Here is a 16,049-nt window from a genome sequence, read left to right as displayed (position 1 = left end):
TGTAAACTTCACTATCCAAACTTGCCTCTCTTTTCATTGTATGGGCCTAGTTCGCGGGAGAGGACAATATATTCTAAAACAGCATTTTCCCAGTTTAACAGAACCACGGAGGGAAGAATTATGAAAAATATAGATTCTTTCATATACTCTCATTTGTGGGAATGAACTATCCCAAGAGTGTGTGTGTTTTGATCTCTGTGATCCACAGGTTTGAGAATGCCTTTGCTAAAAGGTTCAGGTTACCTTTCTACTCCTAGGCATGATTTAAGCAAATCTCATCAGTTTTCAGTGTGTGGATCAAAGGATTAAGGGGGATTAGAAAGATTAGAGGAGTTTCAAAGACTGATTCTAAAATATCCCTCCAGCAATAGCAGTCTGGGACCCAGGTTCCCGGAGAAAGTATAAAACAGAAGAGGGATTTCTCAGTGGTAAGGTGTGGTTGTCCTGAGTCGACTCAGACTGAATTTCACGGTACTGACAGGGTTTGCATTCTGTGCTTGTACAGAAGAGGATGCTGACAACACAGCCAGGCTGAGAAGACACTTGGGCTTGCAAAGCATGATGTCTTGAGACCCCGGTCTGTGAGAGCAATAGAGAAGGGGTATCAGGAAGAAGCAAACTAAAATGTCAAGCTAGGATTATTTTTAGAAGCAAGCAGAGGACTGTTTGTACCTCATCAGTTCATTCTCTTCTTCAGCCCACGGAACCAGTCACCTGCCTCTAACAGAAGTAGTAAAGGTACTATTTTTCAATATTATTGCAGAAAAAGGCAGATTTGTATTCTTGGCTTGGGTAACACCTTGTTCCTTTTTAGTGTACCCAAGTATCTTCAGAAAGCCATTTAGATCCTGGGTCTTCGGTGAGATTTGGATCTCTTTGGAAATTCTAACAAACACGGACTCCAAATTTCACAAGCAATTTCAGGGATTTATGAATTCCAGTTTAAGAACAAGCGTTGCAGAAAACCTAGTGGTGGGACTGTATTTCTATTCCACCAAATGAATTTCAGTTCATCACAAAAGACTGATGGTGACCCTGCAGATCAGAATCTGGCTTCTTACACATCTGTGAATAAAGCCTTTTGCATAGGTTATTAGCTGTGTTAAGGATAATGTGGGAACATCTATCTACATCAAGCCCCCACGGTGTGCTTACTGCCACTAAATATTACATGTATCATCATTTTAATCCTTAAATTCTGTATAGATTAAGGTACTCAGATGTTCAAGATTAACTTTTCCAGAGCAACACAAATGTTTAGTACAAACTTTAGAAGCCAGTATCTGACTACCATCTACTTTAGTGCTGTTGCTAGAATGGAAAATCTACTCTCCACATAGAAGTTACAAATTTGCAAGGCATACTGTCCCTGGAAGGAAAGGCTTTCAGTAATGATATACGCCTAATACCCAGCACTGATTCTGAACACCCATGCTCGAAAAACTCAAAATCTTTCTCAGTTCTAGAGTTAACAGGGCCACTTTAGCAATTCAAGACTATTCTTGTCCACTGTACTAGTTCTTAATCTCAGTGGAAGTGAAAACCATGTGTTGCTTGTCCTTCCTCACATGTGGCCCATCAGGGCCAGAGGCAGATGCTCAGAGTCAAATACAACAATCTGCTTGCTCTCAAATTTTTCCACTGGATCCTGAGCATCTCCCTCAGGCTTTCTGAAGGCACTGCCTCTCATGGATTCAAGCCATAAAAATCCTTTAGTGAACCATCAGCCTGCTGTACTTGATTTCTACTAGGTATCATACATCCAGCTTGTACGATGCAGCTGCTGATTCTCATTCTCCACAAATGTGTGCTGCATACAACTAACTTTACTATAAAGTTTGAAATTACCTACAGAGCATTTATGACACTTCCAGCCTGGAGAAAGTGGGGGGACTTTCTAAACGCTCTGCTTATGTCCTTAGGGTGACTGTTTTGTGGTGGTTTTATAAAAGCCGTGCATACATATCTGTATCATCTCAAAGCCAAACTGGAACAGCCACACATTACCAACTCCTCAAATTTATTATTAAAAGGTACAAATGAAGTAACTCAATTGCAGTAGTGTTGTACCTTTTATATGTTCTCAATGACTCCTAGGTGAAAATTCACACTCTTTCTAGGTGTTGCTTAAACACATTTTATTTTTGGCTTTTGAGACAGGGTCTCACTATGTAGTTAAGGATGGCCTTGAACTCCAGGTGATCCTCCTGCCTAGGTCTCCTGAATGCTAGGATTACAATGCGTGTGCCACCATGCCCAGATTTTTAAATAATATAAACTTTATTAAACCTAAATTTTTTCTAAATTGTTCTTGGTAGATGTTATATAAAATTGTGTTTAAGAATTGTAAGAAAAAAATCATATCCTTAAAATTAAGTTTTGGATTCAGATTATTAAAATCATAGAAAAATCTATTTTAAAAAAGCTTTTAACAAAAACATGAGTTTAGAATTAGTTACCCTAGCAGACAGATCCCAGGAATCAAAAGTAAATTCACTTTATTAACCTCTCTTTTGACATTATACCTGGTTTACTCAGCTAGTTTTTATAATTTTTTTATTGGTGTAATCCTTAGTAATAAATTTTAAGTAGTTACATCTGTTTTATGGCAGACACCATTGCAAGTGGGATATTTGCTAATTACTATGGGTTGCAAATTTCAAGTAACTTTAATCCCTTCTCCCCTTTCGGATACAGGATCTCCCTATATAGCCCACAGTCTCAAACTTGGGGTGATCCTCCTGACTCAGCCTTCTGAGCAGTGGGATCACAGGTGTGCACCACACCTAGCTCTTTAACCCATTTTAAATCCATTACTTTCTTTTAAAGATTATAAACATTCCTATCACCTGAATGCTAAAAAGCCATGTCTGAATATGAATGCATTATATTTTTATGTCTGTGGGCTGAATTTACTTTGCACAAGCATTGCTTTATCTAGTAAACCTCTGAAAGGGGTAAAGAGAAAGATGAAAAGAAAATCAAGGTGTGTTATGTTGAAGTACTAACTCTCCAAGAAAAATAAATTATGTATTGCAAACATGTACCAGTAAAAAATAAAGTATTAAATCCTCTGAAGTCTCATTTCAGTAGCTCTGCCTTGTGACGTAATCTAGTTAGTGATAAAACTGGTTATGCTGCCCCAGATAGGCAAAACAATCTGATAAGCCAACCAAATAATCTAAATCTAGCTAAAACTGAAGTTTCTTTAAAGAGTTCATTTTAGCAATGTTTAAATTCAGATAATGGCTACCGGATGAGGTGGCAGATTACCCATTCTTACTTAACTATTACAGGTTACTGTGGGGCGATTTTTATAATAGAAAAAGAGAGTGGGATATAGCTCAGTGGCACAAGCACCTGCCCGGGAAATGCAAGGTCCTGAGTTCAATTCCAGTACAAAAAACCCCAAAAAAGTCTTTGTCTTACATGTTTTTTAGGCCTATTACTCTGGTTCTAAATCTGTATGTATAATTCACTTTTTAAGGATGTAACAAGATGAATCTGATGCTTGCACAATGGGGGGGTTTGAGGGAAAGGGGGAAGAGATGTTATATACATGTACCAATTCCTCAATGAATGTAATCATTATGTACTATATACACTAATAAGAAAACAAATATTTTTAGTATTTTAGCTATTTAAGACTTTCACTGCAAGATAGCTCCAAGGGAGGGGCTACTCAGGAAACATTACCAGTAAAGTGTTTCTCTAAAGTTGGATATAAAAAAAAAGCTTGGGGTATATATAAGAGTGAGTATACTACCATACAATGGAAAACCAAAATCATAGATGGGTGTGGTGGCACATACCTATAATCCCAGGACTTGGGAGGCTGAGGCAGGATTGCAGTTTGAGGCCAGCCTGAACTACATAGCGAGACCCTGCCTAAAAAAGAACACCAATGCCTACATCATTATTTATGTGGTATGGCAATTTGCATGTCTGAACATATTCTTAGTGAAGTCGGAATAGGACAAGACCTAGTTACCTGGCCAGGACAAGCTAACTTTTAAAAATGTGCCATGGATATATATACACAAAGTGTCTCAAAAATTTACTGAGTCACTATTTTTAAGTTGAGCTCATGAAGGCTACATTTTTTTTCTCCTCTGGTTCATGCAAATAGTTCTTAAATGCTACTTATTTTGTTAACAATTCTTGCACACAACTGAAATTTGAGAATGTTAGATTTCCTATCAACTTCTGAGCTAATTACTTCATTCCTGAACAGGTTTTGTTATATTACCAACCATTTCAGATATGTAACCTGAGGTTCTGTGGTAACAAAATCATCAGGAAAAATATTACTATTCGACTACTGTAATTTCCTTCAGTGTACTGTATGCCATGCGCAGTACGACTTAGCAAAGCTGGCACCCATGCTAAAAGGGAACAGAACTTAGCAGTGTGAGCAGAACTTACAATCATAGCACAAAATGATTATTTAACTTTCATGTGGCACTAGAATAAAACACTCTGGGAGAAAACACAGTGCTCTTTGCTTTTACATAAACTGAAAATCAGTATGTGTAAAAACAGCTGTATTAGAAGATGCTTTTCTATATGGTGGCACACGTTCTTTTTAAAGTAGACTATACAAACATGTGAAATGGCTTTGTGAATTTTCGAGTTTCTTAAAAGCCTGCTGCCTAGTGGATATGTATTATTTTAGACCACTTAAGAGTACATAATTATTTTGCTGATCAAGTCAGTTAACCACATCTATCACTCTCCCCAAAACTATAAACACTAAGGGCAAAAACAGTAAGAATTTTGTATATTCAAATAAAGACCAAACCAATACCAAATTAAGGTTTTATACAAATTCAAACATTTACACAAAGTGGAAGAGACCACAAAGCCTTTCTAACCTATACCATTTACCTAAAACATGTCTTTACAATAGTAGATATTAAGATGAGGCAGCTGTGCTTAATGTGTATTAAACTCATCTTGGAAGCATGAGACTGTATCACTAAAACTACAACAGCAATATGCTTACTATCTTGCTATATTATTACTAAGCAGGTATTTGCCCAATTTTAATTACTTGCCAGAAACTTCATTTAATGCAAACATCTGCAAAGTAAGACTAGTGATAAGGACTCCAATCACTTAAGACTTAGAAGTTACAAATTTGAACCTTTTCACCATAGAACTTGAAGTAACCAATCTCATTAAATTGCCTTCTTTCCTAGTTCTAGAAATTCTTATTTTAGGACATTAAAATTAGCAAGAGCTGGGGGAGGTGGCACACACCTGTAATCCTAGCACTCAGGAAGCTGAGGCAGGAGGATCACCACAAATTCAAGGCTAACTTGGGTCACAGTATGGTCAAGAGCAGCCTCAACTAGAGACCCTGTCTGAAAAAACAAAGCAACACAGCATGTACTATTACATACCAGACAGTTTTAAGTGCTGTGTTCATACTCCTGAACAGTTCGTGTTTTCATTGAACAAGCAGCCCAATGCCAACCCAAAATAACTTGCCTATGATATTATCCTGATTCAACGTTTATGAGCCCAACCATTACACTGTTAAACACCTTTTGCAAACATCCATTCTATGGAAACACTACCCTATGTCAAACCTAAAACTCTAGTTTTAGAGTAGGCTAAGATTAGACTTGAAAAAGGATTAGCCTAATTCATGTAACTGTGGCCAGTCAACTTTTTGGGTGGCAGTGGTGCCAAGACTTGTTTATGAGAAAACACAGTACAGTGCCACAATGCTTAAGACCTCAGCATACATTACAAAGTTGAAGCTTTCGGTCAGAAGGGAGGAAACATGCAGGTGTGAAAGTCTGCTCAGGGAACTCACACCACTCTTTCCCCCTCCTGTCATCTCTCTCACATCATGTTTTCTGCTAATCAAATCTCATGAGTATGGAAACATTTACTACCTTCTGTTGCTACTAGTCAAAGCCCCTGTGTAAACGCAAGGCTTTTAGGGTTATCTTCTCATTTAAAGATTGAAGCACTGACATCAGAACTTTTTAGCTAGATTTAAATTGACCAGATTTTCATTGACAGAGGTAGCACTAACGGGTCTCATTTTAAAATTGGAAAATTTAAGTTCCCTTTCAAAATACTATGATTCCCAATGCCATTGTGATTAATTACCCTTGATACTGAGGATACCATTTCAGCACATAAACTTCAACCCCAAACATCTGCACAGGAAGCAAAAGCAGCAGCACATAAAATTTAACTGACAGACACAAGTGAACCAGGTGAAGTACTGCCCCTCCATGACCACTGAGAAACAGTAGTTCTGCTCTTGGCTTCAGCTGCCCTGTGGGGCAAATTCAGCATGTTAAATCTTTTTATTAGCTGGCATAAGACACCCACACAGGCAGAGTCCAGGGGCCCACCTCTACATAAAACCAAAGCCTAAAAATAACTTTTTGTAAACAAAGTCATGCTTACTTTCCACTTCAGGGTTTTTAATCATTAAAGTAACAGATTAAAGCATAATATGGAAGAAAGTATAATGTTTAAATTTTATCTCTTTCTCAAGTTTTGACAGTTTGATCCTAACGATGCCTGTTCAGTTCAAAAATAATTGACCTTTTATGTACCACACTTGAAAATATTCCAACTCATGGTGTTCACTTGACAAGAGTTCAAGGACTCCAGTGGACAATAAAATTTACACTACAGCCATGCAAAGTCTACATATACAACTATAAAGTTGAATATGAAACATTTTGTTTTTTCCCTGTACAATTCTACCTACGGCTTAAAACCCCAATGAACAAATGGAAGTTTCCCTCTGTACATGGCTTTTATTATTTACATAATACAATATAGCATCAATGCTGAATAGCATGATTATGTGCAATACATAAATATGAACTATCTGTACACATCTGCAGATCTAACTTGGAACTAAGGTACATAAAATTGAAAGCAAAACTGAATGCTTTAATAAAAGTAAAAACTAGGACCAAACACTGCAATAAATCAGAAGTAGTGCCTCGTGTACATACTTAACTATTTACAGATGAAAACAGGCATTACCACAACACTAACCTAACTATACTCATTTATATATAAAAAACACAAGTTTCATACATCACAAGAAACCTTCCATTATAACACAGAAGTGATATTACCAGACAAGCATCAGTGAAGTATACTGCCTTTTCTAGTTGTTATTGTACAATGCTGTAGATAATGCAGCCCATGCAATACACCCAAGAACACTAGAGTCCTACACCCAAGTACAATTAATATGATAAAGCAGCCCTCTGCAAGTGGTGCTGGATACCACTAAGAAGTCTACTGCAGCCATGTTGGTTATGATTTTCCATGCAGAAGGGTACAATTACATTAAGAACTGAAATTTTTAAAAAGCTTTAAACATTCTTTCTTGAACCAAAACATTCAACAAAAGATGCACATGAAAAATTAACTGTTCAGATACCTCTGCAACTTAAAAATTCAGATGCATGTTATTCAATAGAGCTGCTGTATATGAAAACCAAACGTAGTTTTAATTTCTTGTAAAGTGATTAATCCTAGTGCAGTTCTGTGCTATACATTTTTAGTAATGAGAATAATGTAGACATCTTCTGGTGCAGGCCAGCATAAGATTATCTGAAGACCCTGTTGTTGGCTTGTTGGTTTTCCTTACAACCAATTGTAATGAATACCTTTCATAGAACATCTTATTTGACAGCTTCTAGATGACCAACTTAACCAGGCTTACATATGGCACCAAACACTGGTTTCACAGAAAGGAAGGTGTGATCCTTTTTATAGCTTTCATCCTGTTTCCAAAGAACATGTGGAAATTAAAAGGGTGAAAAGTTTAACTATGGTAGAAGTAGACTGCCAGTCTTTTTCTGGTGTACCATTTAAAAAAAAAAATACAGGCACATACACTAGCCAAGATTATATCTTGATTACATTCCCAAAAGGCAGATATGCTGCAAACATGCAGAGATTTATTTTGTTTGGCACATGGGAACTAAAATTGTTTTTCCCTGTTAACTGTTATTTCAATTTGCTGTGCAATTTTCATTCAATTTTATTCAGGGGAGGGCATATACATTTTGTAGGGCTGTATCTATCCAATTCTGCCTGTAACAAACACCCAAACATCCTAAAATATCAGTTATAAGACAGACAAGTGTAAAGTAAAACTCTGGAGAACATCAAAGGAAAATGGCCATGCATCTGCTCTTTAATGTTTTCCTACGATATATTAAAATAAAAACAAAGTTTCAGTCTCTTCACAAGTACTAATTTATATTCTCTGAATTTTTTCAGCCACAACAACTGGGTTTTCTTTTCTGATTTTTGCTGCTGCTTCTGCTTTGTAATCGTATGGACAGTTGTGCTTGTCAGAGTAACGGTGAAGTCCACAAAACAAATTTCCACATCGGCAGTCAAATCCTGTACAAACAAGAGGAAGCCATGTCACTTGGGAACTTGTGGCAATTAAATGAGCCTTACTGACTGTATTTTCATTGCTTTACAACATGAAAGACTATCAATTCTTAAAATAAAGTCTATTACTTTAAATTGTGAGGCAATGGTAAGAAATTCAAGTAACTATGCTTAGTCTTACCCCTCCAAGGGTAAAGGTATAAAAGTTCTTGGTAGGCCAAACTACATCCAAAAAATTAGATGGAACACTTATCAGCTAATTCTACCAGGAAGGTTTTCCTTCCATCAACTCCCATTGACAATACCTAAGGTAGAATTTATACACATTCTAGAGTCAAGCAGAATTTCAATTCAAAATAGAGCTGTGCCACACCATTTGGCAACTGGGTAGTATTTCCTCTCAAGGGAAAGCTAGATAAAAGTCAACTACAAAATTCTGAGGCTTAAAGTAGAAAATATATGGAATAGTTCATGTGTAGCACAAAGTAAAAGCTTACTGTTATGCTTAAGGTAAATAATAACCATGAGATCAGAAGACAAAGTAAAACACAATCTCTCTCACCCCATTTCACTCTCATCCCCTCTCTAGCTCCCTCTATGAACTTTTTATCCCTCATAGGTCCTTAAAAAATATGTAAGACTGCCCAGTCCTTTATAGAGATCAAGAGTTCTTTATTAAGTGCACGTATAAAAAATATACATTGTCTTATGCATTCTTAATACCTGTGAGGCCAACTTTCTTTCTACACATGAAACATCTGTTCTTCTTTGGTTTGGGCAACTCAGGAGCTTTTTCTTCACTTTGAGAAGTACTGGGCTGAGAAACTGATGGACTGGGCTGAGTAACAACTGAAAAGTAAGGGGAAAAACTTAGAAACTTGCTAAGATCACAGGCTGACAATGAGCTAAGTAAAAAAAAAAACACCTAAGAAACATTAGATTCACAGATCACCAACACTATTAGCATATCCAAACTTTCCAGAGTCTAAGAAGCTTTACAAGGCTGGGTGTGGGGGGTGCACACCTGTAATCCCAGCACTTGGGAGGGTGAGCCAGGATCACTGCACCTTTGAGGCCTGTGTGGACTACAGTGAACAGGCCAGCCATAATGAGACTGTCTCAAAAAAATGAAGCTTTACAAATAGGAACTTTTAAGAACAATCTTCGACTTTAATAATCAGAACTTGTTTAAAGTGTAAGAACTTCTTGCCAACCCCCTACTTATTCCTCTAAATTTTATAAAATGAACACTTCAATTCCTTTAAACTCAGACTTAACCAGCCCAATATTAGGAAAAAACATACTAATTCCATATTTTAAAGACCTCATAGATACTAATTGTATGCTTAGTTGGTTTTTTTCCATTTTGCAACTTCCTAAATAAACTTCTCAACACAGTTCAAATTCATTACTTTTCAATAAATAAAAGCTGCCAACCTTGAAGGTCCTGGCTATGCAAGTCATTTTGGTTTTACAATCAATAAAAAACAAAGACAAAATCTTGAATGAAATCAGCAAATTTTGACAAAACCCAAGCCACTAATCCTTAAATCAACTTTAGATCCAAAAACTTCAATGTAATGACTTTGCTATTTTCACAGGTGTACAACACTGTCACATGTGGAAAAATATGAGAATTAAAAAAAATTGTTCTTAAGGTCAGGCAGGAGTAACACCACCCTGTAAGACCCTGTTTCAAAAAAAGATAAGCAGTCTGGGAGTACTTGTGAAGTTCTGATTTGTTAAGATTAAGGATTCCACATACAGAACAGGATTTTTAAAAGCACAACTATATTTTTTACTTACTTTGAATACCAAGAGAAAAGCTACCAGAGTCCCATCCTCCTCTCCACCTACAAGGGCTGTTAGTTTTAGCTCACATCTAACCTCAATAATTTGTATAAGAAACAACAAATTGCAGACCATTGTATTGAATCCATTATGCCCAAAACAAAGTTTACTTCTAATATACTTCTTGTTTGTTTGTTTTTTTTGGTTTTTCTCTGGTACCGGGAACCGAACTCACGACCTTGCGCTTGCCAGGCAGGTGCTTTGCTGCTGAGCTAAATCCCCAGCCCCTCTTCTAATATACTTCTAACCATGTACCTGAAACACTGTAAATTCTAAGTTTTAGTATTACTCCAAACCATAAGAATAGTAAATTTATATAATGCTAAAATCAGTACCTAAACAATATGCTAGCGCACCAATGCTATTTGCATATCCAAACTTCTAGAGCAAGCTTTATCATGAATTTGCATTAGCAATGTACCCACTGAGATCACAGCCTAATATTAGACTTGTAAGAACAGTATTCTACCTTTTCCCCTAATAAGCTATTAATGATGCCTTTGATACAATTTTTTCTGTTAGTATGAACGAACACAGTTGAGAATGTGGGGAAGTAGGTAGTGAGTGGTGGAGTCATCCATCTTCTTACCCACATCTAAAAAAACAGCAAGACAAAGAAGATTGCCTGTGGTAGGGGATGATACAGAAAATGCATACAGAACTACTATGCATACAGTAGCAAGTGTAGATACTAATCACACATCTAACCCAAAACTATGCTTCAGAGGTAATTTTATATAAGAAAACCTACAAACTACATAACAATGACAAGATCAGGTTTCTTCACATGAATGGAATTCTTTTAAAATCTCAAATACAGATTCACCTGCCATTTCATGGCCAAAAGATGTGACCTAACTTTGAGACTACACATCACAGAGTTAGCTACATTGTTACCAAAAGCAAGCCTCCAAATCAGACCTATAATTATTATTTTGTCCCAATTTTAATACTGCATTGTTATTGTTCTAAGGAGGAATGAACTGATTTGAATAAACTGCACATAGCTAATTCTAAGAAGTCACTATTGTGCACTTTTGGTTGTGCTGTAAGCAGCTTCAAAGTCATCATTAGAAACCAAAAGGCCCTCCAGAAGTTTTAAATTCTTACAAAATGACAGGGATCCTGTACTTTGACAAGCTGTTGATTTGTACGTGAGGGTAAAATGGAGGAGCTGAGCAGAGAAAAGAATAAAAAAGCAAAACTATTTTATACACCAAGATACTTTAAAGGTTAATAGTTTTTTGCTTGGCTTTTCTATAGCTCTCCCTCCTCTTTGGTCAATGGGAAGGGAACCCTACCACCAACTTTCTTATACTACCAAATACAGAACTGAACTAGTATTAAACAAAATGCATACCTGGCTCTGACACCTCTGTTTTCGGGGTTGTTATTTTGTCCTCTCTTGAAATGCTCATTTCTGTCATTTGCTGAGTTACAGGCAAGGCAGCCACAGGCACATTTCTATGTGAGTTCAAGCAAACAATTATTTTTAACGATGTTAAAGGAACCTCTTTTTAATACAGTTAAGTTCTCAGTTCAACTTCATAACTTTATTTCCAACACAATCAAATGAACTAGATAACCAAAAATTTTAAAAAAGATTGGCTGTCCAGCATAAACAGTTGAGAATGAGGAAAGCAATTTGACCAATGGCTCATCAACTCAAGGCTGCAATTTTTATACATTACCATATTTTATTATATCTAAGAGTTTTAGCTGTGCCTATAATTTAAGGACAAAAGAAGCAGCTGTGCCAAACAAAACACCTCGTGTGGCACTATAACAGTCTGTAGAATCTCACTCTCTACAATGCCTAAACTTCAATTACAAGAAAATAAAAACAGCACTTTCAACAGAACCCTTAAAGGGGTTATAGAGTACTTTGTGACATACATTCAGTGACATAAAAATTAGATACTAAAGGATACCGAAATCCTTAATTGTGCAATACATGCAAAGCCAAGGGCAACTTCATCATTATGAGCGGCAGGCATCTTTGTTTCCTCTCCACAATTATCAGAGAACTAAAATTATCTGTCTTACCTTGATTTTTCAGATGTGCTGCCAGCAGCACCTTCACAGTTGTTTAAGCTAGTGTCTGCTCTCTGTACAGATGCAGAATCTGAGGTAGGACTGTTGGAACCACTAGCTGTCCCTATTTAAAAAAAGGATTTGTAAGAAACAAACACTACACTCAGTTTTGACTTAATGAAGTTAACAATACCTACATTTACTTAGGTTAGTGATTTAAGTATGTTCACTGTGCTGCAATGCTGCATTTACTTGATTATCCCCACACAAAACAAAGTTATACCCTGTGAACACAAGTATGATACAAAACCTCCAAAAGGAAAGCAGAAAAATCTAGAAGATGCCTGTTATTCCTGAGGTGGTCACGTCAAGTACTGGGCTGCTGCTTTAATTTAAAGCTCTTCTTACGTCTTCTTGCCTTGCCTTTCAGCGTTCTCAGTCTCAGGCACCAATTCTTGGTTCTGCATGTTTGCTCACCAAATCTTCAAGGAGGTTTTTTCCTGGATACAACTTACCCATTGGGCTCATTCTGCCACTATTCTGCTGTCTCTGAAGATGTTCTTTGTAGCAAACAGAACACATTCCATTTGTCCTAGGGTTCCCATAAAAGCCACATCCTGTACTACACAGCATGGGCCCTGGGGTCTGGTTAGTCTCCTGAGCCATCCTTGTTTGCTATAAACAAAAACAAAATAAAATAAAATTGTAGAAATTAGCATGCTACTAAAATAAGAGGAGCATGATCCAGTCAACAACGGTCCCTGTTTTTCTAAACACTAACAAAACCACAGATAATTATGAGTATTTTTGCTGCCTTTGTAAAACAAACACGAATTATTAGGGCAAAAAGAAAGCATTTATTAATCCTGATTTCAATTTCCAAAAGGGCTAATCTACCAGTATCAGGTTTATTTTAAACAATTTGGGAAATGAATTATTACTTTCTGAGCTCCTCACTACCGGTGTATCAAGTGAAATGACACTTTTACTTCATTGGCTAAAAACATTATTAAATGGAATTTCCAAACAAAGGGGCATACACAGTCATCAATCACCACCTCTTGATATTTATTAGTTGTTCTTTACACTGGCTGGATATTGATTGCATTTAGTGTGAAAGCTTTCTTAAGGCTGTACTTCGACGACCTGCACCCCATGAGTAATTTCACAATTCTGCTGATGCACAGGCATCTCTGTTTGTTTATAAGGCCAATGCCTACACACCTACAAAGCACAAATTAACCATAGACTTCTCAGCCAAACACTTCAAGTACTGTTCACCTCATAAAAACGCTAAATTTAATACAGTAAAGCAGTATGAACACACAACTTTTAGTAATGGTTAATATTTAATGTAAGGGTATAAAGTACATACTTTGCTTTTCTAGAAGCACGGCTAAAAATTAGCACAAATATAGTAATGTTGTGCTTAGTACGTTTTTTTTTTTCAGGCTAAGAGAACATACACAACAAGGAAAACCAGAAAATTATGTAAAAAGTAGTATTTGAGAGGATTTAATTAAAGGGAAATCTGTCCTATATAACTTGTGGCCACTCACTTTTTCAACTACCGCATATTACAATACACTCTGAGTTAAAACCGTGTTTTGTCAAGTTTTAACTCCACTAAAATTATAAAAACAAAGGAAGGAAAGTAAGCTATTTGACTTGGCCAGAATACTGACAACCCCCTCAACACTTAAATAATCACAATCTTTTGTAAATCAAATAGCGCGGCATTTCAAGCAAATCAAGCTAGTAAGTAGCGTGATCAAAACCAGAAACTTTGAACAATAGTACTATTTAGTTGACACTGTCTCTTTAACTAGTAAGTGGAATTTAGCTGACTCATTTGGAACAGGGTAAACATTTCAACATCACTTACGAAGTTTAATAAACACTTTTAGTTGAGATTTTTAAATGTTGAGTATGACAGAAGCAAAAAGTCAAGTAATAAGTTATTATTCCCACCACACACATGTTAATCTGTCCTATACAAAAATTGTGACACTCCTTAAAGCCAGTTTAGGAGTTAAGGTAGCTCACTTGCTTTACTTTCAGGGCCATTTGACTTTGAAAGCATTCTCTTAAATTTAAGACCAACTTGATCAGTACACGTAAAATAATTCAGTTAAACAAAATAGAATATTTTCATGGAAACAAATTAAGGGAGGCCCCATCTAATGATTTCATCCATTTTAACGACGAATTACCGTCAATTCAACATAAATGTCTTAAATTGAAGCACACACACCAGGCCATTAGATCTTCTACTTGGCCCCCTATCTTTCAGACACCCCCCTACACCTTTTAAATGCCATCACATGTGCACAGATTGCCTTAATATTTTTCAGAAGCTTAGATCACATGGGAGGGCGCTTCAGCCTGTCACAAGGCTGCAATGTGACAGGCTGAGCTGGATGGAGGCTCTCACATAAAGCCTAGTCAACAGGGGCCTCTGAAATCAGCTTCTATTTATATCTCGGAGCCTGCCAACTCCTACACAACCCCAAGAACTAAAGATACAGCAATTTCTGTATCTAACATTGTAAGAAAACAAAACAAAAAAATGCATCAAGGATGCCAGTTTTTCCTGATGCAGGATTAGAGAGCAATCTCAAAACCAATCTATAAAACCTAAGCACCAGAATCGCTTGTGAAGCTAAAAATATCGTCAAGGTTGTTTATAAAAAATTAAACAGCAAAAAGCAGAAAGCATAAAGATTACTTCTATTTACGTGCCATTAACTATGTAGGGAGAGGAAGCGTTCACCCTTACATACTGCATTTTCCTTTTATTCTTTAAGAAAATAGCTATTTACTACCTTTAAACTTGTTGGAAACTTGAGCATTCATGGATCAGTTGTATTACACATAGCTCAAAGGTGTTTTTTGAAGTTAGTTTTGTGGCCTTATCCAACTAAAAATCTGGGTGTGTAACTAAAAACACCTCTCCAACACAAGATATTAACAAATAAAAAGCTTTTACACCTATGGAATATAGTTGTTTCAGGTGCCCGTAACGTTTTAAGATGTCAAGAATGTCCACATTTCACATGGGAGTTGAGACACGGGCTCTAAGTCTTAATCTGCCACTAATTAAGCCAGTGACCTTGGCCAAGTCCTTACTCTTCTGATCTCAGTTACTTCTTCCAAATGGAGATTTTACAGCTACTTTACAGGTTTAATATCGGGCCTGATAATCTACACATTTAGAGAACTACAGCAAATACTTGATAACTTTGGACATTAAGAAAAAAACTCGAAAAAATTTGCAGTATTTTCCACTAATGAAGACTCTAAGTCCTTAAATCACAGAATTTACTTACACTTTATAAGCCTGAAAATTAAAAGCAAACCTCCGATTTAGGAAGAGCCCTGTGACCTCCATTACTTTACCACATACTTCAAGCAACAGTCCGCGGGGTGCCCACAAGCTAAGCCAAAGCTTTCACCAAGACGAGCTCGACGGAACGCGTGCAAAGCGAGCGCAGCCCACTCGCGTCCACAGCCTGAACACGCGGAACAAAGGCAGAGCGCTGCGCTTCCTCCTCGCAGAGGATCCCGGGGGCTGGAGCAGCGACGTGGGAAGAACTGAAAGGCAGCCCGGCTCCGCGCCGCCCGCTCCGGCCGCGATCCCCCCCTCCGCGCGGAGGCCTCGCTCCGCACGCCCGGCCCGGCCTCCGCGAAAACCACTGAGTCATGCACGGCCTCGGCGCCCGCAGGCCCGCGCCCCTCTCCCGCGCCCAGCCTTTGTTTCCGGG

The 16,049-nt window shown here is 37.3% G+C and overlaps 1 protein-coding gene across 1 annotated transcript; it reads right to left on the bottom strand.

Annotated features, from left to right (window-relative positions):
• Window positions 1-6,771: 6,771 nt before the first annotated feature.
• Window positions 6,772-12,960, bottom strand: Zfand5 (zinc finger, AN1-type domain 5; the record flags this gene model as incomplete). Its single annotated transcript, XM_005388516.2, is given in 5 exon segments — window positions 6,772-8,406; window positions 9,124-9,249; window positions 11,612-11,715; window positions 12,298-12,409; window positions 12,801-12,960. Coding segments are annotated over 5 exon segments (642 nt in total). The 3' UTR covers window positions 6,772-8,257.
• Window positions 12,961-16,049: the final 3,089 nt, after the last annotated feature.

Source organism: Chinchilla lanigera, unplaced genomic scaffold, assembly GCF_000276665.1.
Source record: "Chinchilla lanigera isolate Chin_1 unplaced genomic scaffold, ChiLan1.0 scaffold00033, whole genome shotgun sequence".
NCBI lineage: Eukaryota > Metazoa > Chordata > Mammalia > Rodentia > Chinchillidae > Chinchilla > Chinchilla lanigera.
Note: the sequence above shows the minus strand (reverse complement) of the source record. Positions and strands in the feature narration are given on the sequence as shown.